At 37.1% G+C, this 27,642-nt stretch overlaps 1 protein-coding gene across 3 annotated transcripts in view; it reads right to left on the bottom strand.

Annotated features, from left to right (window-relative positions):
- LOC149848658 (exocyst complex component EXO70A1-like) overlaps positions 1 to 14,392 on the bottom strand; it is a 62,141-nt gene extending 47,749 nt beyond the window's left edge. For all 3 annotated transcript variants that reach the window (XM_089996757.1, XM_089996766.1, XM_089996773.1), the window contains exons 1-4: positions 14,047 to 14,392; positions 13,720 to 13,815; positions 9,400 to 9,605; positions 8,625 to 8,882 (exon numbers count right to left, since the gene is read on the bottom strand). In XM_089996757.1, the coding sequence (XP_089852883.1) occupies positions 8,625 to 8,882; positions 9,400 to 9,605; positions 13,720 to 13,815; positions 14,047 to 14,205 (719 nt within the window). In that variant the 5' untranslated portion in view covers positions 14,206 to 14,392. The remainder of the gene's footprint in view (positions 1 to 8,624; positions 8,883 to 9,399; positions 9,606 to 13,719; positions 13,816 to 14,046) is intronic.
- Between the last annotated feature and the right edge of the window lie 13,250 nt (positions 14,393 to 27,642).

The raw sequence follows: 27,642 nt of genomic DNA, 5'->3' as shown, positions 1-27,642 counted from the left end.
CCATGTTCAATGGCTAGACTCAACACGATGTGAATGGTTCCCATTTTAACTACAGGACTAAAAGTTTCATCAAAGTCTTGTCCTTCCTCTTGTGTGAATCCCTTGGCTACAAGTCTAGCCTTGTACATTTTGATGCTCCCATCTGGTTTATACTTTATCTTGTACACCCATTTTGACCCAACAACATTTCTGTTTAGTGGTCTAGGTACAATCTCCCATGTCTCACATTCATATAAGGCCTTCATTTCTTCATTCATTGCTTCTACCCATCTTCTAGAGCTCGCAACTTGATAGAACATAAGGGGCTCATCCTCTTTACTTATGGATGTCAAGAATAACTGAAAATCCAATGAAAATTTTTTATAACTTACCCACCTGTCAAGCGGATGTCGAATCCGTGAGGATCTTCTGATATTCATCATCTCTGAAGCGAGATCAGATGGATCTGTACTTGTACAAGGAATGAATGAAGGCTCTTTCTCTCGCCGGGTGTACACAACACTCTTATACCTTGTTGGCTCCAAGTCCTGTGTAACAGTCTCTTCCGTTTGAGTTTCATTGGTTGATTCCTCATGTGTCTCCTTCTAACTGCAGTTTGTTGGACAGTCTGCTTTATCATTGGAAAAGAGTTCTGAATTTAACCATGGGTAGTATACCTCAACGTTGGGGCTTGAGTTATCAGCATGAAGGCTTGAATTAGCAGGCAAATCATCAAAGTTCATTTCATTGAAAACTACATTTCTCGATATTTTGACACGCTTACTCAGGGGATCATAGCACTTGTACCCTTTGTAGTCTTTTGCATATCCTATAAACATGCATTTTAACGCTTTATCTTGGAACTTGTGCCTTAGTGAGCTGTCAATGTGAACATAGCAAACAGACCCAAACACACGTAATTCATGATAATCAGGTTGTATGCCAAATAGAGAGAAATATGGTGACTTATTTTCTAAGATACTCATGGGCAGTCGATTTATCACATGAATTGTGGAGTGAAAAGCCTCAATCCATAATGATACAGGGAGATTGCTCCCGTGCATCATGCTCATTGCAGTCTCAACAATATGTCGATGCTTCCTCTCAGCAATCCCATTTTGTTGAGGTGTATGCGGGCAAGACACTCTTCTTTTTATCCCATTATGTTGAAGGAAACTAACAAAGTCACTCGAGGAGAATTCACCTTCTCCATCACATTGGAAATTGAGAATGTTGGTAGAGAAATGATTTTGAACAAAAGAATGAAATCTCTGGAACAATCCAAAGACTTCTGATTTGTGCTTCATAAAAAATATCCAAGTATAACACGAGTAACTATCAATGAAAATAAGATAATATTTACTGCTAGAAAGAGAAGTAATTGGGGCAGGACCCCGAAGGAAAAAGATGGGGCAACATGTACATCTTTCAAGAAGATCCTTCCTCTGTTCATTCCGATTATTCATCCTTGAAGCCTCACCAACGTCAATTTTTTGATCCTGATTTTATGTTTACTATTTCTGAATGTAATAAACCAAGACTTTGACATAGTCGTCTTGGCCATTGTGATCGCCATTTTATTGAAAAACTTGTCTTGAATAATCTCATTCCTAAGTCCAATCTGAGTTTAGAGGTCATTAATACAAAGTGTTCTAGTTGTCATTTATGTAAGAGTCATGTTTTACCATTCGCTTCCATTAATACAAGAGCTTCAAGGCCATTTGAGGTCATTTGTTCAGAAGCGAATGTCTTCCTCGTGCGAAGATCCTTGACATAAACAGAAGAGGGAGTAAATTCAACTGAAGCATTAACATCATCAACAAGTTTTGAGACAGAAACAATGTTCTTTTGAATATTAGGTGCATGATGACACTTGGAAGATTAAGAGAGGACTTTGACATGGGTATAATGGCATTTTCAATATGTGAGATAGAATGATGAGATCCATCTCCTGTGACTATGCTATTCTTACCAACATAAGAAGTAAGAGTCAAGAGTTTACCTACATCACCCGTGACATGAGTAGCTGCTCCGGAGTCGACATAGCAAATGCCTTTGTCATTTTGCTTCATATTCAATCCTGCCAAGGCTGCCAACAGCAACTCCTTTACTTCTCCATCCTTCCTAGCCTCTGCTTGTGGGGCTTTCCTTTTGTTTTGAGGATTAAACCAACAATTTGCTTTAATGTGCCCTTAGAAAAGGGGTGAGAATGGGTCTTTGTCCTTGTATATTGGGTGTTGGAAGTATACCACGACCTCCATAAGTATTTCTCCCTTGGCCTCCCTTTCCTCGAAAGAAACTTCCTCGTCCTCGACCATAACTCATTCCCGTAGCTAGCACATCTTGGGTTCTTGAATGTCCATGAGAATCTTCAGAAGATCCTTTCAGAGTCATTTCATATTGCAATAATTTCGCACGAAGATCTTCAAACTTTAGAAGTTCTAGTAAACATAGTAAGGTTGTCGTCATAACATGATAGTCTGACCCCAATCCACTCAAGGTTTGTTGCACTTTATCTTTTTGACTGACAAGACACCCAACAATAGCCAGCTGGTCTGTGATGCCTTTCGTTTTGTTCAGGTATTCCATAATAGACATGGAATCTTTCTTCAGCATTTGAAACTCTCGCTTAAGAAACATAATTCTTACCTCAGAAATTTGTGAATATGTTTGAACTAACTTGTCCCACAGTTCCTTGGCCGAACAATCATCAGGAAGGGCAACAAGGACCTCCTGTGAGAGAGTTGAAGTGATGTATGCCACTAGCAATTGATCCTTCTTCATCCAAACAACATATTCTGGATTCTTGTGAAGAACAATAGATTGTTCTCCTTTATCGTCCGCTTTTTCCTGCGAAATGAATTCTGAAGGCGGTGAAACCGATCCATCCAGATGACCAGAGAGGTCCTGACTCTTTATAAATGGGATGATGTCTTTTCCAGGTTAAGAAATTTGAGTTATTCAGTTTTTCAGAGACTAGTTGACCGAGAAAGCTGGAGGACAGACATGACTGCGCATGAGTGAAATCCATTTGAGAGAAAACCTGAACTGACACTTAGGTATGAGAGACAAAATAGAGGGCTCAGCTAATCAACTTCACGTGTTTGATCAAAATCACGTGGCTGGACTTCGCTAACAGAAAGATAATCAATTTCACGTGGCTAGATTCGGCTAACAGAGCACTCGACTAACAGATAGTAGAAGCATGTCTCGGCTAACAAAAAAAGTAGGAGAAACAAGTTCTCGTGTTGGATCAATTTCATGTGGCTATACTCGGCAAACAGAAAGAGAAAAACAGAAAAAGAATAATGTGATTTCAGAAAATGCGATCAAAAGTGATTTCAAAACCCACGAAACAACAGAGGTTAACAGAGATTTCAGAAGCACATATTGTAGAAAAACAGAAGAACCACAGTGATCTGAAGTAAAAACAGAGGTATGATTTCAGATTAAAGGTGAATAAGTTGACAAAGAGAAGAACGACTTGTGACCGAGAAACACAGAAGGTCGAGTTTTTTTCACGGATTCACGTGCCTGTCACCGTGAAACCAAAATCGAGCTTTTCACCCAGACTTGGTCAGATCCACGCGCCTGTCGACTTTCACGTTGATAGGATGAACATGAGGCAGCTCCACTCCCAAACGTCACGTTGCTCTGATACCATGTGAGAAAGGGGTCCTTGATCTCTACACAGACCTGTCACCGAGAGAAAGAGAGATTCTAGAGAAAGGGCGCCAGACCCTTGTGGTTGTGCCTTTCAGTCTATTAATATATTGAGTATGTAATTCTAGGGTACAGAAATACCCCTTAATAACATTGGAATTTACATTATGCATTGATTGGGTCTGGACCTGATCCAGTATATAGATCGGTTCGGGTCCTGCATATACATAATGACGACTTCTTTTCAAGAACGTCCCTAGGTACTCTATCGTATGCCTTCTCCAAATCAATAAAAAAACATATGCAAATCTTTGTTCCTCTCTTTATATCTCTCAATAAGTTGTCTAAGAAGATGTATAACTTCCATAGTTGATCTTCCAGACATAAAACCAAACTGATTCTCCGATATCATGACAACCTTCCTCAACCTAGACCCAATCACCCTCTCCCAAAGTTTCATAGTATAACTCATGAGTTTTATACCACGATAGTTTGTGCAATCTTGTATATCACCCTTATTCTTATATAGAGGCACCAAAGTACTCTTCCTCCACTCATTAGGCATCTTATTTGTCTGTCAAATCTTGTTAAAAAGATTTGTCAACCATTCTAAACCTTTCTCTCCCAAGCATTTTCAAGCCTCGATAGGTATACCATATGGGCCAACTGCCCTTCTTGATTTCATTTTCTTCAAAGTCTATGCAATTTCTTTCTTTTGAATCTTGCGCATGAAGTCACGATTCATCTCATGAAAAGGAACGGAGAAGTCTCCAAGATCCTGAGCATGACTTCCATTAAATAGCTTATCAAAATAATCTTTCCATCTCTTCTTAATCTTCTCATCTTTCACTAAAACCCTTTGTGTTTCATCTTTGATACATCTAACCATACCCAGATCCCTCGATTTCCTATCTCTCATCTTTGCAAGCCTATAAATATCCTTCTCGTCCTCTTTGATATCCAACTTGTCATAAACCTCCTTATATACCTTATCCCTCGCGTTTCAAACTATTTTTTTAGCTTCCTTCTTTGCTATCATATACTTCTCCAAATTCTCATTATCAAGACTCTTACTTAGATTTCTATAACACTCTCTTTTAACCTTAATAGCTAATTTGACATCTCTGTTCCACCATGATGTATCCTTACCTATCGGTGCACCCGCCTTTAGACTCACCCAATACCTCTTTAGCCACCTTTCTCATGTCACCCGCTATCTTACTCCACATTGATTCTGAATCATCTTCGAGACACCAATCAGCTTCCTTACTTACCTGCTCTACAAACATTCCTTGTTTAGCTCCTTTCACTGCCCACCACTTAATTCTAGGATCTATCCTATGTCTATCCCTTTTGCGGCATTGTCTAATTCTAAGATCTAAAATTAAGATTCTATGTTGTGTAGCTACACTTTATCCCAGTATAACCTTACAATTGATGCAACAACCCCTATCTCTCTTTCTAAGTAGGAAAAAATCTATCTGACTCGTATTAACCCCACTTTTAAATGTTACTAGGTGAGACTCCCTCTTCCTAAACCAAGTGTTTGCTAAGATCATATCATAGGACAAACCAAAATCTAAAATCCTTTCTCCACTTTCGTTTCTTTCTCCTATACCATAGCCTTCATGGATACTCTCAAATCTATCCCTACTAATGCCTACATGTCCATTAAGGTCACCGCCGATGAAAAGCTTTTCTCCATAAGATATCCCTTGTACTACTCCATCTAAATCTTCCCAAAATTAACGCTTAATGGAATCATATAAACCTACTTGAGGTGCATAAACACTAATAATATTAATAATATTCATACCTAATACTAATTTAATAAGTAAAATCCTATCACCCTTCCTACGGACCTCAACCACATTATCTATAAACTCACGACTCATAACAATCCCTACTCCATTCCTATTCCTATTTATTCCTGTATACCAAATCTTATATCCCTAAAGTTCTATCACTTTTGCTTTCTCACCTACCCATTTGGTCCCTTGTAGACATAAAATATCAATCTTTCTCCTACACATAACATCTACTAACTCTACCAACTTACCAGTTAAAGACCCTATGTTCCAAGTGGCTAACCTAATTTTATAGTCTTGGACTAACTTCTTTATCCCCACCCGTCCAACAAAGTGAGGGAACCCTTGCCTATTTGACACCACACCCGGGCGTCGGTGTGACGCATCGCTTCTGGGCGACGACCTAGCAACCCTTGCCCATTTATCACTGCCTCCGAGCCTATAGAGTACAGCGCGTCATTCAGTAGGGAACGCCCCAACGAAATTCTCATATTGGTTCATATTCATAGGGTATGACTAAGTTTTTATGTTGGTTGTCACTGGCCTACCGCAACCCTCCTCCTTTATCTAGGCTTGGGACCGGCAGTGTAATCTTGATTGGTGTATAACCAATCAAGATTACAACTAGATCCAAAAACCAAACCATGTTTTTTTTTAAGTCAACAGAATGAATATCATGATTTTAACCCATGCAGATTAGCTTAATCGATTATTAAACTCATAAAAATAATCCATGATTTAAATAATAGATCCAAACCTGTCTAGATAAAGCACTAGGAGGTATTCAGCAAACTTGAAATAATCCATGATTTAAATAATAGATCCCAACATGTCTGGATAAAGCACTAGGAGGTGTTCAGCAAACCAGAAACACTTTTCTGTAAAATCAGAAAAGTCAGAAGGCAGTTATGGAAAAAAACAACAAACCAGAACACTAAAACAGAATTTCTACGGCATGCTGAGTTAAACAGAAAAATTTGGATGGTTCCCAACAATTTCAGAAAGTTTGGGGGTTCTTATGGAAAAACAAAAGACAGTAGCCATGTCTCGAATATTTTCCAGAGAGCAGGCTTCTTTTTGGTATTTCCATAAATCAGAGGGCACAAAAGGAATAATCCAAAAAAAATAGGGGTAGTATTATAATCCACTTAAAAGGGATACATATAAGAATTATCAGAAAGGGAAGGGGGCAAAAAGGTAAAATCACTTTAAAAGGTGTATAAAAGGAAAAATGAGGGTTCTCGATTTTTCCTCAAACCCTAACCGCTTTCTTCTTCCCTTTTTTAATTTTTTTCTCCTCTACTCTTTTGCAATTTCCTCTGCGACTGCCGTCGCCGGTTTCGGCACAACCGACCGACGGACTGCAAAGGTTGGCAGAGGGGTCTCCTCTACCCCCGACTTTGGCAACGACCACCTGACAGGGAGTCTCCTCCACCCCTGACTCTGGCAGCGATGCCGCCCTCTGGCAACTCCACTACCCTCTGTAGTTTTGTCGCTCCTCACTTGAGCACTACCATCGTTGTCGTCCTTGCCCTGCATAGTCGTCCAACGGAGGGCTCCTTTCTCAGCTTCCTACTCATCCGCAACACTCTCACCGACACTGGACTCAGTCATCCGGCGAACACAAACTTTCGACATTGGGCTTCCACTATGGTAGACTCTCTCTGGCAGTAGGAAACGCCATCCGATGGTTGCGAGAAGTCAGTGATACCCGACGAAGTCGCACAGCCAGAGATCCAAGTCCATAACGGCAGTTTCCTTTGACTTTCCTCGAAAAATGCTAGGGTACGAAAACCTTAGCCTCTCTCTCTGATTTCCCTTTTTCCTCTTTTCTATGGCAACCACTCTCTGGCACACTCGAACGATAGTCCGGGTTTTGTCGGCCCCGATGGATTTCGCTGACCAAAAGGCCAACGCAATTTTCGACGACTGAGTGGTCGAATTTTTGGTGACTGTCCACAAACAGAAAAGGCAAAACACTAACATGTTTTTCACTTTTCCTGTTTTGCATTTTTCGGTGGTGGTCGCATTTGGCAACTTTGGTTCGAGTAGAGGCAGCGTCCTTGCGCACATCTGTCTGTTGGATTTCTGGGATCGTCGATGTGCACAATGAGGGAGAAGAACCATAGAGAATAAGAAAAGAACCAGAGATTGGGAAATTCTAGAAAATGGCATGCGTCAAGGGGTATATCCACACTTGGATTCTATCTAATTTTTCTGTGCGCAGATGCTAGGCACTTAAAGCCTCCCTTGGTGTAGCATATCTCATCCCAACCTTAACTGTCCCCTTGTATTCCCAAACATGTTGGAAATCCAATGAGTTGTAGACCCACCACTCTTTATGTGACTCACATTTTATGGGCCCACTACATGAATCATTGGATTCTCTTGTGAGATCTAATGACAAACTTTGGATCCAATACCTGGATCCAACATATGTATTAGTTATGGGTTCCACTTGTGAGACCCTATGGCCACACTAGACCCAACACATATAAGATCTTAGTATTTCTGAAAATAAAGGTAGTGCAGTTTTCGAAATATATAAAAACAAGAAATAAGAAAACCTTATTTGAAGTATTAAAAAAAAAAAGAAAATTAAAAGTTCAGAAAAATTATATGATGATATTTTCACTTTTAATTTGTTTTTTTATTATACCTAGTGGTATTGATATACTTTTTTCTGCTCGCACATTTGCAAAGTAGCATGCATACTCACGCATGTGTGCTCACATGCTCACCCGCACACTCATCCATGCATGTGGATGCACACATTTACGCACACACATATATATGCACACAAATTTGTGAGATATAGCATAAATACATACATACATACATATATATGTATATATATATATAGAGAGAGAGAGAGATGCACGTTTTCTCATCTTAGACATTCTTCTATTGTACCACCTCTATTTATATCCTACTAAATTTGCAGAATAAAGCATACTTGCTCCAAAAGTAAAGGAATGGTTTGTGCTACATTTTGGCAGCAAAATTGCTGAGCTTTTTAATCTTTTGATCATTCACAGAGAAAGTTTGACAGAACATGGAATCAGTTTTTGATGAGACACAAAAACAATTACAAAAAAAAAAGATTGCTACCACCAGTATAGAATGGAGAATAATGCAGAAAAGCTGCAAAATCAACAAGGCAAAGCTGACTACCTGTACAACTTGATGCATTGCTGCTGGTGGCCTGCGTGCACCATCCGTTCAGCCAAATCATGAAGCGATGGCATTACCCTAGGAGGAATGATTGTTGGAAGTGTATGCACTGTAGCATCTGTACTTTTCACTTGTTCTGCATGATTTGCATTTGATGCATTCTTGCCACTTGAATCACCATGTGGCCCAGGTGATCCAGTTGATGGTCGCAAAGAGTTGGGAAGACACTCAAAAAGGCGATCAGGCTCCACAACTTTACTGAAATTGAGAGAGCCATAAGTTAAAGATAGAATGCATTCTTAAAGCCTAAAAAACTACTATGCAATGCAATATGAACTATTTGTCACCTTGAGAAAATAACACATACATGAGAAACAATAGAATATTTGTATAAACTATAAACCAAGAGAGCAAGCTAGGAGATCACATCAGTATGATTTTCACTTACATGAGCTGCATCTGCAGACATCTAAAAAGCTAATGCAACCACAAATAAAAGGACAGCACCTAAAAAAAATCACCAGTGAAAAACCTAATAGAAAGTTGGCAGCATTTTTAATATGACCAGCAACATCAAGTGCAGGATAATCAAATAATCCCCTCAGAACAGACATTTCATTTTGGAATATGAATAACATCTGAGCAGTCCAGAATAAGATAAATAGTGATATCTATCCTTCAGTTTTCAAGAAATACAAGCTACTATGAAACAAGACATAAATACCAAAAGCAGTCAAACTGAACTCATTTTTAGTAAATAAGCAGTTAAACACACCTATAAGAAGACAGCAGTTGCTTAAACTCTTCTTCAAGCTTAAGCAAGGCTTTAGCTAGCAAGCCATTTGCATGGTTAAGAACACCATCATTACTCCTGAAGCTTTTGTTAGAGCTGAAGAAATTGACATTGTTTCTCAGCTGATCCACTGCCTCCAAAAAGCTACTAAGACCATCATGTGGCCCCTTCATTATCTTACTTTCTGCCTGTCATTTTCCAAATGAGACAAACTTAGCTCTCAAAGATTATATCAATATTTCAGTACTTCTAGAAGACACTTGGCAAAAGAAGATACTCAAAACTCTACACACACACACACACATGTGTGTGTGTGTGAGTGCGAGTGTGTGTGTGCGTATATATGAGAGAGAGAGAGAGAGACTGTTTCTGCTGAAAAAAAAACAGTTAGTGGGACTTTTAAGTTTTAACATGGGCAGGGGTACTTTTCTTAGGAAAAGAATGCTCTAGTGTTTTGCATTGGAATCAAAGGGATCACAATGGGTGCATCATCCCCGCAAAGAAAATGTCATTTCCTAGTGGGATGGAAATGCAACCTAAGCATTATGTCAAATTAGAATGCTGAACATGATTAGACTGTAAGAAAAGCATGCTATCAAAGCAAATAAGTAGTTCCTTCTATGGTGGAAAAACTATTCCAAATCAAACATCTTTAAATAAATGCTAGAAAGTGGACACAAATCCAGTCCAACCAGTTGACTTTCACTATTACATTGAACAAGGGCTAGTGATACAGTACTTTGTCCAAAATGTGAACCAACTTGTGGGAAGATTAAAATTTTCAGAAATAAGACCCCTCTCTCCCCTTTGCCCATCCAAACCAATTACAAAATTAACTTTAATGCATCCTTTTAAGTACCCATACTAATGATGACAAAAGCAGACAATATGTAACATAGGACTCACAATACAAGAATCCTGCATTAGTCGCCTTGCGGAGGGATGGAGAAAAAGAGACTGGATAATAAGCAAGTAGTTGGTTGCATTTACACATAAGCTATTGTGTCTAAATATCTGTACAATCAAGACTATGTCAAAAATGTTTTTTGTGTGATTTTATCAAGAAGAAAATGTCTTAAGCTATGTCACATGGATTCGCCAAAGAGGCCGCCGCACCCACGTCGACACGATGGGGTGCGAGTGAGGCACCCAGTTCAGTCAATGTGACCCTGAGTGCGGTCAACCCGCACCTAGAGTTATCTTTGTCCAAAATGGACTCGGCCAGTTTTGGCCCATTAAAAAATTAAGGGGGGGGGGGGTTAGAGCATGACCCATCCCCGACTCCTCCTCTTCAATAAGGAGGGAGGGGGTACGTACTTGGATTTTAGGGGGGAGGGGGGCTCTGGTACGGACCTGGATTTTAGTCTTTCAAAGGTTAAGAAGAAGAAAAGAGGGGCTCCTCCATTGCACCCTTCTCCTCCTGCATCCCTTTTAGCGACCCCACCATTCAGGTACGTACCTCTCTCTCTCTCTCTCTCTCTCTCTCTCTCTCTCTCTCTCTCTCTCTCTCTCTCTCTCTCTCTCTCTCTCTCTCTCTCTCTCTCTCTTTTTCTGCCTCCTCCAATCTTCTCCTTTATTGCATCGACGTTCTCTCTCTCTTTCTTTCTCCCCTTTGCCCCTTTTTCTCTCCCCTTTTCCATTTTTTTTTAGCTTTTTATGGTTTTACAATACCTGGCGCAAGCAAGCAGCCAGGTGTTAACTGAGTCCGACTCAGGTTTGATCCAAGTCTGGGTCTGATCCAGATCTGATTGACCTGGACCTGTTTAGACTCAAGTCTGATTCAGACTTGGGTCAAAGCAACCCAGATCTGAATCAGACCTGAACCTATCTCTGTCTTGTGTCAAAGCAGACCTAGGTCTGAATTGAACCTGGGCCTGTTGGGTTTGCTTTGACTCAGTCTGATTCAGACCTGGGTCAAAGTAAACCCAGGTTTGAATCAGTCTGGGTATACAGACCCAGGTCTGTCCAAGATATATGATCTTTTATTCACTAAAATAACTTTCCTAACATCCCCAAGAATGCAATATGCCATGATAAATCCTACAACCAGATCCTGGTTATGTTAGATAATTGACACGATTGGAGGAAGCAAGAATGCTCCATTAAGAGTAGGGCAAGGCCAGCAAGCGCCCTCACTAGTTACTATACAAAAGATGTAGTCTAAATAAACAAATAAGGGGGGGTTTCCATATCGATCCCTACCTTATGGGCCAAAGACAAATTAATCCATGCCGCATGGATTATACCAAAAACAGCCCTATCTTTCAAAATCTTGAGGCATAAAGATCCTACTGTCAAGTGCTATCTAGTTAACCATGGAAAAACATCAATCACAGTTTGTTAAGATGAGACATTTCAGAAAGCACCCTGTCCCTTCGTTTTACCTCTGACAATCCCTTCACCCTTCACTTTATCATGGTAAAAGGTCTGAAGTCTGAACCCACCTTTACTCCATTACCATTTTCCCTTGATCCCATTTCCCTTTGCCCTCCATCTCTCACTCCAGACTCTCAGCGTTCTCCAGTGTCTTCTCTGGCATACACTTCAGTCATCTCACAGATCTTCATTGCTATCTCCATCATTGTTCACCCTTATATGCATTTTGTGTTTAAGTTGAATAATTTTTGTTAGCTCTTCCATTTGGTTGGTGCATTTGCTGTTTTCAAGAGTGGTTAACTGATTTAGAGGACTGCTGTGTTAAGCAGTTCCTCATTGATCTCTGAAAGAAAGCAGAATTAGCATCTGGGATTTGTTTCGTTGTTCTGACTTCTGAACTTCTGAGCAACATTCTGGTGGTGGAGTAGGGGTAGGTTGCCACTGCAGAGTCTCAAGAATGAAAATATATCATGGAAATTAAGGTATTTACAACTTCTATGGCCAAACCCAGGTTAAAAACGTGGAACAACTCGCAGAATCATCAATTTTAATTTATATCTAGTAAATCCTCGCACCTTTGTGCAGTCATCCAACTATAACATTATTGTCTGGTCTATATGAGAGAGAGTGATATGTCCAATAAGGGTTTCCAAAATGGTGATCAACATTATTATTTTTCCAAAATCAAGTTTGACGGTATATGTCATTTTACAAAGGGACAGCAGTTTCCACCAGCTGATCCAACAGGAGCTAACCCTAAGGATGTTTCCTGAATGATCAATAGAAACTCAGGGATGTATTTAGAATAAGCCACAAGGCAGGAACAGATTTGTCTTTGGCCGATAAGGTAAGGATGAATATGGAAAAAAGAAAACCAACAAATAATATGCATTAAATGGAAAAGTAATTGAAGTTGCATCAACTCTGCAAAACCAAGGGAGACAGCCAAACTAGTACCGCAAGGACAAACTTCACCACAGGCAAGAAAACCAGGGACATAAAAAATGGCCTTATAGCACCCTTCCTTAGGACAAAGCCAAAATCCTGCCCATAATTCCAATAGCGATAATTCACTGCAGTGGCCACAGCGCATTGACTCCTGTTCAAGCAACTTTATCACTGTGAAAACAAAAAGTTGAAAACCACCTCTTTTAAATGGAAATGATCTACTGACTTCTCCGTTGCCAGTCAGTCTAGCAAGTCTGAGTTGTTTCTATTTCTATTTGTCATAACAAATACGCTCATTGGCATATCAACGTCAATAGAATCTATACAGTAGCAGGGGAGGTGAATCATTCTACCATCAGTAACATATTGCAATCTATGTTGGTTCTGAGGGACTTGAAATTCCCAAACAGTCCATACTCTACCAAACCAAAAAACATTCAATCAAATGGATAAGAATCTGAACACTTCCGTAGCTCGTCATCCTTTATTGCAACAAATACAGCCAATCCGCCAACCTATAGACGAAGCTTTATCAGCTTAATGATTCAACCTGGTTGGTTCCAACTCAAGCAGTCATATTCAACAGCAAACGCTTTCATGCGTCATGGACAAGTAGACTTCTCAATTACCTGATCCGGTATTCTTCAATGAAGGGGAATCGAACTCCGTGCTAATTAAAAAACACTACGAAACAGCTCCAATTGAGCCGCCATTCATTTCAACACTACGAAACAGCTCGTGCCCAATTAAAAAACACAAGTTAAAAAAGATGTTAAAGCTAGATAGCACGACAATCATCAAAGAGCACGAAATGGAGAAAAAAAAAGGCCAACAAAATTATTTAATTCCCCCAAGACACACTTGAAGCGATAATTATTCAACAAAACCTCTTCTTTCCAGTTTCCACCAACCCAAGCAACATAAACGCGTCAAATCAACAGAACAAAGAGAATCAAACAAAGAAAAAGGAGAAGAAACCTGTCTGCATAGATCGAATTGAGCTAGAATAACCTCCGCCGACTTCAGCGTCCTGTCGATGTTCTCGTGCGCCCTCCTGATCGCATGCGTCCTCACCTAAAACCAAATCCAAACAGCAAAAAACACAAAAAACCAAAACCGAGCGTCCGTCAAGCCCTAATTCGCAACCCGAACGACAAAAACAACGCCGGATCTACGAAGCCCCTTCGAATCGAAGCTCGAGGAGCCGATCGAAAGCGAACAAAGAGAGAAAAGGCAAAAAACCTAGGTGCGATCTCGAAGAAACGTCCGAGAATCGAGGAGATCGGGGGGAATTGGGGGATGTACCTGGGTGGGCCGCATGGCGGACTCGAGGGCGGAGAGGCGGTGGTCGAACGAGCCGAGAATCGAGACCATGCTGTCCGTGATCTCCTGGCTCTTCTGCAAGCTCTCCCTCATGAAGATCGCCCGATCCCTCAGGCTCTCCATGGAGACGTCTACGCCCATCTCCTTCTCTCCACCGTCGATCCTAGGGTTTCACTCCCCCTCCATTCTCGTCCCTCTGATCCTCTCTCTCCGATCGACCGATCGATCAATCCCTCCGACGATACACAGGAAAACAGAAAAAAAATGAAAACGAAGAAGAGATCAGAGAGCCAGGCAGGAATCCACTCAGAAAGAATTTTTTTTTCGTGACGTATTTACGAAAATGTGCAACTTTACGAAAGAGCCTCGTGCGTGATTAGGTGGGTTTTCCCGTCAATGATTAGGGGTATTTATGTCTCTTTGGTTTTTGTTCGTATCCTTTTTGCCAAGATCCAACGGCTTCGAGATGAGCGAGCGTACATCGGACGGTTTAAAACTGGTGGGAGTCGTGATCGAGGGGCCCCCGTGAAGAGCGTACATCGGATGTTGTCTACCGAGAGGGGTAGGTCAAAGTCAAAGGGTCAAACACGTTGATTGGTCGGATCGTCAAGCTGGATAATGATATAAATCGACCCACCGGATCGTCAAGCTGGATAATGATATAAATCGACCCACCAGTGAGCTCACATCTCTCTCTCTCTCTCTCTCTCTCTCTCTCTCTCTCTCTCTCTCTCTCTATATATATATATATATATATATATATATATATATATATATATATATATATATATATATATATCAATTGGTTAGTTTGTAAAAGAAAAAAAATGCATTGTTGCAAAATTAGAATTAATACATTTTAAACTCTAAATCTATTAAACTAAGATAATGCATTGTTTCAAAGCTAGAAGCAATAAGATTTTGAACTATAAAGTTATTGCTTGCAAGCCAAATATTGATGTTTATTTCACACTGTATATGATCTAAAATATGAGAGAGAGAGAGAGGAGTATTGCCAATCAAACTGTTTTAAAATTAGTGACCATTGACAGGAGTTAGCCATTGTGAACAAAACCAGTTTAAATTAGCACGCATGGACAAGGGGTAAGGTTGGCTAAAGGAGGGATCTATACTTGTATTTTAAAAGTGAGCTAAGAAAACTGCTGAATCTTAAGTTTAGGTAACCTGATTTGTCAATTTGTTCTTTACTGAATTGTGTTCCATGGGATGGGAATTGGAAAGATAAAAAGATAAACCTCCTCATTGGGATGGCTACTTTTCCCCATTCAGAAGGGGTACTAACATGAGAAGGCAAAAAGAAAAAGGAAAAAAAAGCCTGTTGAGCCTAAGTATCAGTAATAGATACTTTGGCTCATAGTGACAAATATCACCACAACAAACACCAACAACAACTACGCCTTCATCCCAAAACAATTGGGGTCGGCGATATGAACCAAAAAATAAAATCATTCTGGGTCTTCCACATGAATCATTCTCCTCCAATCATTTTTATCCAATGCCATGTCCTCGGTGAGGTTCAAAGCATTCATGTCCTTTCCTATCATCTCCATTCATGTCTTCCTAAGCCTACTCTGACCTCTTTTAACTAATATATTTTCCCATTTCTCCATCCTTCTAACTGGAGCATCATTAGGCCTTCACTGAATATGTCCAAACCACTGTAAATGATTCTCTTTCATCTTATTTTCAATGGGTGCAACGCCTACCTTCTTACGAGAAATTGCCTGAAAGTTTAAAACGGCAATTTCTTGTGAGAATTTCAAAATCTTGCAAGATTTATGAAAAAACATGAATACTGCGATTTAAACGCAATATTTATGTTTTAAACACCTATTTATCACGAAAAAATGTGTACTTTTATTTTTAAATAAATTTTATTAATATCTTCTTATAAAAAATAAATTTTATATTTTTTAATTTGTTTTTTTATTGCCGAGATTTTGCCAAAAATGCAAGATTTATGAAAAATTTTAATTTCTTGCGAGTTTTTAAAAAACAAGAAATTTCCGTTTAAAATGTTTGTCACTATGCTTTGGCTAAGAGAATAGTTGCAGATCACTCATTTTCTTGTTGATATAATTAGGGCTTTGAACTTCCATTTTCTCACACAAGCTGCCCTGGTACCCTCCAAACATACCCTAAAGCCATCTATGTCAGTCAAGGCACATTTTTTCCTTTCCATACATCTAGGGTAAATTTGCAAACACTGCATATTTGGATGCAAGAAAAATTCTCATAGGAAAAAAAATGGCCTATAAGAAGTTTTGATATGATAACTTTTTTAAATGAAAAAATTTCACTTGTTTGTGTAGCATGAAAAAAATAAAATGAAAAATATTAGAAAATGAGTGAGAGGAAAAGGGGTGGTGGTGGTGGAGCAACTTCTCTATCATGGCTGCAGAGCGAGAAAACACAAAATCTAATTGCCTCCCAATACAAGTCCTTTGCCTTATTGGTCCAAAATCTTGGAATAGTTCTCAAAGTCAGTAGATATCACAAGCTCTATTTCCTCCATCCTCTCACCAAAATATCCACCATCCAATTCTCCATTTACACCATTATTTTTGTCGTCACCATTTTAGTGCCTACCACCTTCACCATTTTCAATCCCATCGTTCTTCTCTTCAACTCTCTCTATTGTGTAGAGAGTTTCTTCCCTTGCGATGAGATTGTAGAGGGCACCCATCCGAGAGATGGAGTTCATCCACAGCCCATGCTTCTCATCTCCCAAACAAATCGCTGTGAAAAGGTTGTTGAAGAACTCCATCCGACCGTTGGAGTTCTCAAAGATGGCATCTAGGAACCCAAACAATTGGTCGCTATGATTTGCCATTGTCATCAAGAAGAACACAACAATGAGCTAGCAGGAGCTGACGATAGTAATATATGTAATTTTTATCGTTATATTCTCATAATTAACATGTTAGATTCATTAATAAATTAAGTGTATACATGTTTAAATTATTAGTTATGATAAAATTTAATGAATATTCTAATTAGGTTAGTTGTTTCCTTTGGATCTAGATATTATTAAGGATCCAATTATGAATTTTGTATTATTCTTTTGGGGGATCCAGTTATAACTAATTGCATCTGGGTATTGTGAGATCCATTGGATCAAAGCGTGTGTACGTAAGTTTAAGAAGATGGGACGTCCCCACCTCTCTTGGATAAATGTGTATATATATTATAACCAACGTTAATTAAGATGAAATGTCAAGTTTATAAGATAAAAGAAAATAAAAGAGGAAGATTAGGAAAGAAAAGAAAAATGTTTGGCAAGGAGACTCCCATATGGTATGGGCCCCTTCATATTAGGAGAGTGAGAGAGTTTACATAAACCACTCACATTTTTCTTCTTCACGCATTCATAATACATGAAATGCATATCATATTATCATAAAAACATGCATTTATATGTGATTTTATAGCTTAAGTACCTATGATTATGTTGTTTTAGGTGTGAAGGAGCTTCAGTTCAAATTTTATCAGCATATGAGTTAAAACAAGGGAATTAGAGCATTTTCTAGAAAATCAGATCTGTACCGATGTGAATTGGATCCAGATTCGATCCAAAACTCTTCTCAATAGACTTCAGACCTAATCCATATTTTAACTGAACCAAAGTCCATAGATCCAATTAGAAAATTTTACAAAAAGTCCTCTTTGGAATTGGCGCAGGGTATTTTTTAACAATTTAGAAAGTTTTAGGTACTATTTTATAAATAGTTTTTAAATAGGCCTTGTTTTATAATTTTTATAAAATATCTTTATAAATAGGGGACGTCCAATCCTATTTCAGTTGTCTTTGCCTAGGGTTTTAAGCCACCCTCTCCAAACCCTTGCTTCCCTCTTTTTTCTATATTTATTATTCTTCCCTGTTTCTTCTTTCTCGTCTGCGATTTCTAGATTTATTCTTTTTTATCGTATTTCATATTTTTTTTCATTGTTTGGATTCATATTTGCTGCAGGTACCCACGGCTGAAAACTTCAACTTTGGATTTGGTGCAAACCACCATCTATCACCACATTCAGCAGCCGAGAAATCTCCCCTTGCAACCAACTGATCTCCCTCTTCGACAACTCGGTTTCCAAGTGTGCTACAGCAAAAATAGATTCTAGCATCAAAAAGATGTTCATGGCATGATATTCGAGGTAATAGTCTACTCTTTTTTACCTCCAAACTCATCGAACAACCCTTGAGGTGCACCTTCCTCCCCTTCTTTACCTTTTTGTCTTTATTCTCATTTTTTGTTAAGAAATCGAGTCTTGGCCATTTTTTGGTCAAAACCCTAACCGAATAGGATATCCAGCTAGAGGTATTTTACGTAAGTTGTGTTTGTGTCTTGGTTAGTCTTTTATTGTTATTTTTTTATTGGTTAGTTTAGTTTATTGAGTCTTAGATTTGATTAGTTTTAGTTTTTTTTGTGTTTTTAGATTCACATTTTTAGAAAATAAAAATAGATTAAATTAATCTTCATCGATGTTCTTGATTTTTGTGCATAATATTATTGATCTAGTTAAATCGGTGTATATAGTTAGATTAAATTCTCTTATTTATGTTAATTTTAATTCAGTTAGGTTTAGATTAGTTAGATTAATTTAAATTAGTTCTTTGAATATTTGGTATTTGTCTAGATTTAATTAATTATATTTCTTTATATTAGTCGATTAGGTTTTTGTAATCTTTTTAATTCTTTTTAATTTTTGGTAGTTAGATCTGATTCTTTCTTGTTTATTTTCATTAATAGGTTAGTTTATTTCTTGTTAAATCATGTTATTATTTATGTTTAGCACATTAGTTACCATTTTTATTAACTCTAGTTAGTTTTTATTCAATTAATAGTTTAGATTAGCCTAATGGATAGAATAAATAATTAGTTATTTCAATAAATTTTAGTTCAACAGGATACAATACTTTATTTGCTATTCTTATTTATTTAGTTAATTGTTAGTTTTAATTCCAGAAGTTAATTTTAGCATTTAAATAAAAAACAATAGTGTTAATCATTAATTATCATTTTTAATTAGATTTTTATTTTTAGCCAAATTAGATAGTTGTGTTTTTTGTTTTAATTAGTTAGTTTCTATTCACATCAATTCATGTTTTTAGGTTAATTGGATCAGTCTTAGTTAGTTTACTTTCATTAGATCAATTAGATTAGTTTGTTTAAATTAGATTAGATTAAAATTATTTTAGCCAAATTTCCTTCTTTTGCTTGATTTATCAGTTTTTAGAATAGTTAATAATTACTTTCCTTTCTTTAGAAAAATCATGATTTTTCTATATTTATTTATTGTTTAATTCAGTTAATTAGACTTAAATTTAATTTAGTCATGTTAATCTTAGTCAGTCTTAGTTTTAATCCTGCAATTCAGGTAGAATAGTTTATTAATTAAGCTAGTCGATTTTTTATTCTTTTATTTGCATCAATAATTAGTTAGCTTAGATGTTTTAATTCAGTTCTTTATTACTCCCAAAATTCATTAGTTAGTTTAGATTTAATTTTAATCTTGAAAGTCGTATAGATTAGTTAAATAAGGAATAGCCGATTCTTGCTTTTTATTCATCAATAAATAGTTTAGATCAGATATTTTATTTAGTTAGTTATTGTTTCAGATTTTTTAGAGTTAGATTTACTTCCATACAACATGTTTTATTATTTGTTAGTTTAATTGCTTTCTTTATTTAATTAGTTAGCATAGTAGTAATGCAATTCTTGAATTTTTGCATGTTCGGTTAGATGTTTTTTTATTTAGTTTCTTGATTAGTTTTTAAGTTGGTTAGTTAGTTAGTTCCTTTCTTTATTCATTGAATTCATGTTAGATTAGTTCTTTTAATTATTAATCATTAATTGCATGAGTTAATTTTAATAATTTAGTTATATTATTTTTCAGCCGATAGATAGGTAGTTTAGATAATTAACTTCCTTTTAGTTGATTATTGTAGTTTGTTTCATAGTTTAGATTAATTAGATAATTACATTGTTGTATTGTCGTTAATTCTAGTTATTTATTTTGATTAGTTAGATTAATTAATTTGTTTATTTGATATTCATTTGCTTAATTACATAGAATAGGATAGTAGTTTTTCTTGATTTTATTTTACAGGTTTCCTATATTCGCTTTAGAATAGGGAGGGTGGGTTGAGGTGGTCAGAATATTCTCTTAAAGCTCTTTGGATTTTGTTTGAAGGATCCCTCAGTTTAGTTTAGGATATTTTTTTCTTGTTTTTCTCCCTTTTATTTTAATTAGCATTGTAATTAAGGAATATTGTAATTATTCTTTTCTTTTCCGGTTATTAATAAAGTAAGTTTCTTTGTGAATTGTGTTTCCTAAGTTCTGTTCTCTAAGGAGACAATCTGACTTGCTACTATGCAATGAGTGTAAGAGCTGGTTTTAAATTATTATTTAGTACGTAGTTCTTGGTTTAAAAATATTATTTTTAAAATCACATCAAATTTTTTGTATGATTGTTGGGGAACGACGAAAGGCAATAGTTCACTTCTTGCTTTATTAATATTTGTATTAGTTATTTTATTTTTAGATTCTAACATAGTTAGATGTAGGTTTTGAACTTAGTTAGTACATATAGACTCACTTTCTTGTGTGTAGTTAGGGTCTTTTGTATATATTAGATTAGGTTCATTATGCATACCTGGTCCAAACACCAGTGTATGCAAGAGCATAGGACTTTGGGTAACCTGTTACATCCCTTTGTCGAAGATCCCGAGAGAATTATTTATTCTCCTCAAGGTCGAAGAGAAATGGGTGACATTGAACCTGTTGCACCTACACTCTCTAAGGGAGTACTTCTTACTCACAGAGTACACCCAAGCGTCTTGCATCAAAAGACCTGTTGTAGGGGTACCACAATATGAGATTAAGGTCAGTGTGATCCAGATGTTACCCTCTTTTTTTGGCCTTAGATTCCTATAGGCACTTAAACGAGTTCCTCAAAATATGTTTCACTATGAAAATCCAAAATTTTGGGGACGATGCTTTAAAGTTGACCCTCTTCTCATTTTCATTGAAAGCCAAGGCCAAGTATTGGTTAAAGTCCTTAGATATCATAGAAATAGGGCCCTGGGATCATATGCAAAAAGAGTTTTTGAAAAAGTACTTTCTCATACGTCATACAAACCAATTCAGGTGAGTCATCACTAGCTTCTCAGAGCTAGAAGGTGAACAATTTCATGAGACCTAAGAGAGCATAAAAGATCTCCTTAGGAAGTATCTACATTACCAGGTGTCGGGACAACAATTAGTTCAGTGCTTTTACGACGGTCTATCTGAACAGAATCATCAAATGATCTTCTCTTCTTGTGGGGCACATTCATGTTAAAGAGTGAAGATGAGGCATGACAGTTATTCGATACATTAGGCAAAAATTCTTTACATCATAACTCTAGCTCTTGTGCTGAGAGAACCACACTTGGGATTGTCAAGAAAGGTGGTGCTCATGAGATTGGGGAAGCTGCTGAGTTAAGCAGCAAAGTAGATTTGATTACTCAAAAGCTTGACCAACTTCTTGTTGGCACATCACCTACTCATACGATGTGTGATCTCTATGCTAGTCCGGCACATGCTATTACTGAGTGCCCTTCAACATCTTAATACCCTAAATTTGTTTAAGTCAAACCCTTTAATGACCTATATTCTTCTATGTATAATCTGGGTTAACGAAACCATCATAACTTCTCATGGAGGAATCCACAAGCATCAATTTTTGTCCCTCTAAATCAATAGGTTAGGCCCAATGCTTTCACTCACTCTTATCATAGGCCGAACTATCTCCAACCTTCTCCTATCTTTTCCATAGTTACCCCTCAGGAGACCGCTCCACAATTGTCTTTTGAGGAAAAACTTCTCCAAACATTTCAAGATGTGAAAATTGCCAATCAAAATGCTTTCGAGAAATATAACCAGGTGCTAAATTCCCATACCCAGTCCATAGCTAAACTTGAACTTTAGATGGGACAATTAACAAAGAGCTTTAACAAGGAGAACTGAGGGTAGTTTACCTAGTCAACTTGTGATAAATCCCAAAGGCAAGGATCCCATGTCTGGCTTGCATATGATAGACATTCATCAACGACAGGCTAAGGCAGTGATGGCCCTTAGGAGTGGACGGGAATACTATGTAGCCCTGAGAGAGACAACAGATGAGCCCAACGAGACCATGCCTTCCACTTATGCTCAGTTGTCTACTCCTAATACAAAAAAGGATAAAGATGAGTCTCCTCAGCAGGAGGAGGATCCCCCAACATACATTCTTAAACCACCCTATCCTAAAGCATTAGAATCTCCAGTTGGCATTAGCAAGCAAGGGGTTAAGATGCAAAACATGGTCGAAGTTTTTAAGCAAGTGTGGATCATCTTTCCTTGTTTGATGCTATTAAGCAAGTTCCAGCATACGCCAAAATTTTGAAAGAGCTTTGCACGCAAAAGCGTAAATAAAGAGGCAAAGTTCCTACCAAGGTTCTCCTGACTGAGCAGGTGAGTTCGGTGCTTCAACACCAAACTCTCCCTAAGCTTAAAGACCCTGGCTCCTCGATCATCTTGTCTGTTATAGAGAGTATTAAAATTGAAAGAGTGTTATTAGATCTTAGGGCCAACATGAATATCTTACCTGGATATTTCTATGATTCTTTTGGATTAAAAGAAATGAAGCAGATTCCTATGACCTTACAACTAGCAGATCGTTTTGTCAAGGTTCTGAGAAGAATCCTAGAGGATATGCTAGTTAAGGTCAATGAGTTTTATTTTCCAACCGAGTTTATCATCTTGGATATGGAGGGTGTAGAAATCCATCGTCAGACTTCGATCATTTTAGGCCAACTATTTGTGACGATCAATGCGTGTATCAACTATCGTATTGGAACGATGGATTTATCCTTTGGCAATAGAAAAGTAAGATTGATTATCTTTAATGTTGTCATAGGACCCATCGAAAATAAGTCTTATTTCTATGTGAATATTGTTCAAGAGTTGATGGAAGAAGACTCAAACTTGTTATTGTTTAGTGATCCCCTAGATGTTTATTATACAGTAGAAGATAGTCCAGATAGAGATTTTGTTTAGATGTCTTCCATTGTGTCAGGTACTCTTCCTTAGAGAGGAGGATTCGAAGCTCTCTCTACTTTAGTTGAGACCCTAGCTCAGTCTTCGATTGAGTGTTCTCTAGAGCTTGAGTTGAAGCCCTTACCAGCTTTACTCAAAAATGCGTATCTCAGAGACAACCTTACGTTGCCCGTTATTATTTTTATAAACCTCACTGAAGATCAAGAGAAAATATTAATTAAGGTTTTGCAAGAGCATACGACATCAATAGGGTGGGCAGTGGTTAATCTTAGAGGGATAGATCCATCCTTTTGCATGCACATGATTCATTGCGAAAAAAGGATTTAAACCTGTGTGAGACATGCAAAAGAGGTTGAACCCTAATATGAAAGAAGTTGTGAAGAAAGAGGTGATCTATGTTGAGAAACTCTGTTTTGATATCACATAATATGATACACTGTCGTGTTTGATTTTATATGATATGATAATATGTTCTCTTGAAAAATGTTATATTATGACTGAATATGTTTTGCCATAAATCTAACGAGTATTTGATGCAAGGATATCTCACCCAAAAAGAATGGAGACTTCCTGTTCAAGTACAACTAGTGCAATCATACTCCTTGAAGAAAAAGCTTGATGAGCCATGCATTCCTAAAGATCAACTGAAGAGATCGGCTACCTCAAGATGAAGATTTTTTTCTTCTTTAGAGTCATATGTAACAGAACCTTCAGGAACATGCATATTGCATATTACATACTCATTCATAAAAACTATATCATAAAAGTATACGATAGTTTCAAAAAGCTCCTTTTTGAAAACTAATAATTATACCTTCTTACAACCCTTTATGAAAAAGGTATTTTGACATGATTTCAAAATGTAATAATTGTACCTTACATCATATACAAGACAACATGAAAAGAAATGTAGGAAAAAGACAAAACATGAAATCAGCTACATAAAGAAAAATAAATATAATATGTTTTTGAAAAGACTCTAGTTACCTTCTTTAAAGAAATGATTTCAAATATGGGTAAAAGACAAAACATGAAAATCGGCTACACAAAGAAAACAAATATAATAAAGTTTTTGAAATGACTCTAGTTACCTTTTTTACGAACCCATACAATGTCGACTTACTTGAAGTCATCATTCTCTTTGTATAACATTAAATACCTCCTGTAAGAAATCCTTGTTAGATATCCTTCTCAAGAATGTCGACTTTCTTGTAGTCCTTATTCTCTCTGAAGACTTTGAAAACCACAACATAAAGAAAACACTTGACATGACTATGTATAAATAAATATCTCAAAGCACTCATTGTACTTACACTCATTTAAAGTAAAGAAGTACTTATGTACCTCAAATCATTAATTAGGATAAAGACAAAACTACAATCCAACGTTCAATGTACTATTGTAAGAAATAGACTTTTTACATAAAATATGTATTACCTAAAATATTACAACGACTAGTGTACCCCATACTTTACTTTTATAGAAAAAGGCTTTTCTCGAATTTCTTTAAAGATGTTTTTTGAAATGACATAACACTTCATATCTCAAAAAGGCTACGATTTCAAAATGTAACGACTACTTTTTTTACAGCTATATAACTATTCACAATGGAATGGAATGGCATGGACATGTGAGCTTACAACGAGAAAAATTCCTATTCGATATTTGAAAAGAGAGCCTTGAAAAAGAAAGAGAAAAAGAAAAGAGAGAAAGAGAAAAAGAAAAGAAAGAAAAGAGAAAAAGTCAAGTCCAACTCTTTGACAAAGAGTATCCTCTGAGTGACAAACAGAACATTCTGAGAAACCTTCATTCGTGCATTCATATCATTCTGAAGGTTCTATAGGAAGTATTGTAACTCTGTTATTCACTGTTTTCCTTCTTTGTTGAAAGAAGTAGACCTCTGTGAAAGAGGGTGTTGCCCTTCTCTGTTGAGAGAAGAAGACCTCTGTGAAAGATGGTGTTGTCCTTCTATGTTGAGAGAAGAAGACCTCTGTGGAAGAGGGTGTGCCCCTTCTCTGTTGAGAGAAGAAGACCTCTGAGGAAGAGGGTGTTGTACTATTTATCCGGTGACTCGGATGTTATAGTGGAAAGCTCAAGTGGTTTGCTTGGGGACTGGATGTAGGTCTGGGTATTGACCGAACCGGTATAAATTATGTGTTTTATGTGTTGTGCCTTATTGCCTGATTATTTTATTTTATCGATCTTAATCGTATTTTACTATTCACCCCCCATCTAGTTGAATTTCATTTGGTATCAGAGCTGGTTTGCTGGTTTCGACATAACAAGTCTTCCAGCACAAATGACATCTACCTCTTATGCTCGTGATATTGAAGGTCAACACGCATCTCGTCCTCCTTTCTTCAATGGCTCCAACTATGGATACTGGAAGTGCAGAATGGCTATATTTCTCAAATCCATAGATTTTGCTGTATGGAAAATTGTTGAGCATCCATACACATCTCCATCCGCAGACTATAACTTATGGTCTGATGAAGAAAAGAAAATGACAAACCTAAATGCTAAGGCTATGAATGCCTTATATTGTGCCATTGATCAGAACGAATTCAATAGAATATCTATATGTGAATCTGCATATGATATTTGGCATTCTTTGAAGGTTATTCATGAAGGAACCAACAAAGTGAAAGAAGCCAAAATCTCATCTCTTGTTAGAAAATATGAGTTGTTCAAAATGAACAAAGATGAACCCATCACAGAGATGTTTACCAGATTCACCAACATGACCAACGATCTGAAATCTCTGAGTGTAACATATTCCCAGACAGAAAAGGTGAAGAAAATCTTGAGATCTCTCACAACTGATTGGGAGAAAAAGACTACTGCCATTGAAGAAGCTCAAGATTTATCTAAGCTTACTCTAGACGACTTAATAGGCAATCTTATGGCCTATGAAGTCCACATGAAAGAAAGAAGGGAAGAAGAACAACCGATAAAGAAAACTCTAGCTTTCCCAACTCTATCTGAGAATGAAAACTCAGATAAAGAATCCGAAATTGCGCTACTAACCAGAAAATTCCAGCGCTTCATGAGAAGGAACCGGCTTCCAAACAAGCACAAGGAAAGAAAAGATCCTAAGGAAGATCCCATGTGCTATCAGTGTAATAAGCCAGGTCACTTGAGGCGTGACTGTCCCCTTCTCAAAAGAAAGTCCAAGACCGAGGAACCAAAGAAGAGGTTCTTCAAGAAAAAGGCCCTGCATGCTCAATGGGATGACTCAGAACCATCCACCAGTGAAGAGTCAAGTGATGATGAAGCCGAAACTGCAAACATGTGCTTCATGGCAAACGAAAGCTCTGTAAGTGAAATTTCTGATTTTTCCTTTGAAGAACTTCTAGATGCTTTTCAAGAACTATTTGAAAAATCTAGAAAATTAAGCTTCAAAAATAAAACTTTAAAATCTGAAAATTTAGAGCTTTCCCAGAAAAATGAAAAACTCAGCAGTGAAAACTCTGAGTTGAAAAAGAAAAATCTTCTTATTACCTCTGAAATCTTATCTACTAGCTTCATGACTAAAAATCTGCAAGTAGAAATTTCAGAATTAAAAAGTAAAACTAAAAACCTTATGAAAACGGTTTTCAAGTTTACTAAAGGAAAAGATAACTTGGATAAACTCCTATCTTCTCAAAAAGTCTCTTTCTACAAGAATGGTATTGGCTACTCTCATTTCAACAAGCCTTCTTGTATGAATCAAAAGACCACTTTTGTGAAAAGTTCGTCTGAACCAAATAAGGAGTATTATAATGTTAATTTTTTTAACTCCTCTAAGGTTGTAGACAAACCCAAATCCAAATGGATATGGGTTCCAAGGTCTAACAAAAAGGGACCCGATTGGGTACCAAAAAGAAATTTTACTAAATGATTTGCAGGCTCCAAACAAGAAGAACAGATAGATTCTAGACAGTGGATGTTCAAAACACATGACTGGACATTCAGACCTCTTTGCTGTTCTTCATAAAAAGAAGGAGGAACTGTCACCTTTGGTGATAACAACAAAGGTTTGATAATAGGTATTGGTAATATTGGAAATATAGATAAACCTCTTATCAAAGACGTTCTCCTAGTTAAAGGCTTAAAACATAACCTTCTAAGTATTAGTCAAATGTGTGATACAGGTTATAAAATTAGCTTTAATCATGATGCATGCCTCATAGCTGACATAAATGAAAACATCATCCTAAAAGGTATAAGAAAGAATAATATATATGAACTATACCTAGAAAACATCACAGAACATTGCCTCATAGCTAATAATGACACTCAACATCTATGGCACATGAGAATGGGCCATGTCAACTCTAAATACATGTCTAAACTAGCTAAAGATAAGTTAGTACGTGGGTTACCCAACATATCTTTTAAAAAGGATTATTTTTGTGATGCATGTCAATTAGGAAAATTGTCAAAATCTTCTTTCAAATCAAAAAATGTCATTTCAAGTAAAAGACCTTTAGA

This window comes from Nuphar pumila, chromosome 1 (genome assembly GCF_984573655.1).
Source record: "Nuphar pumila chromosome 1, dmNupPumi1.hap1.1, whole genome shotgun sequence".
Lineage (NCBI taxonomy): Eukaryota > Viridiplantae > Streptophyta > Magnoliopsida > Nymphaeales > Nymphaeaceae > Nuphar > Nuphar pumila.
The sequence above is the reverse complement of the archived record's forward strand: the minus strand, read 5'-3'. Positions and strand labels throughout refer to the sequence as shown.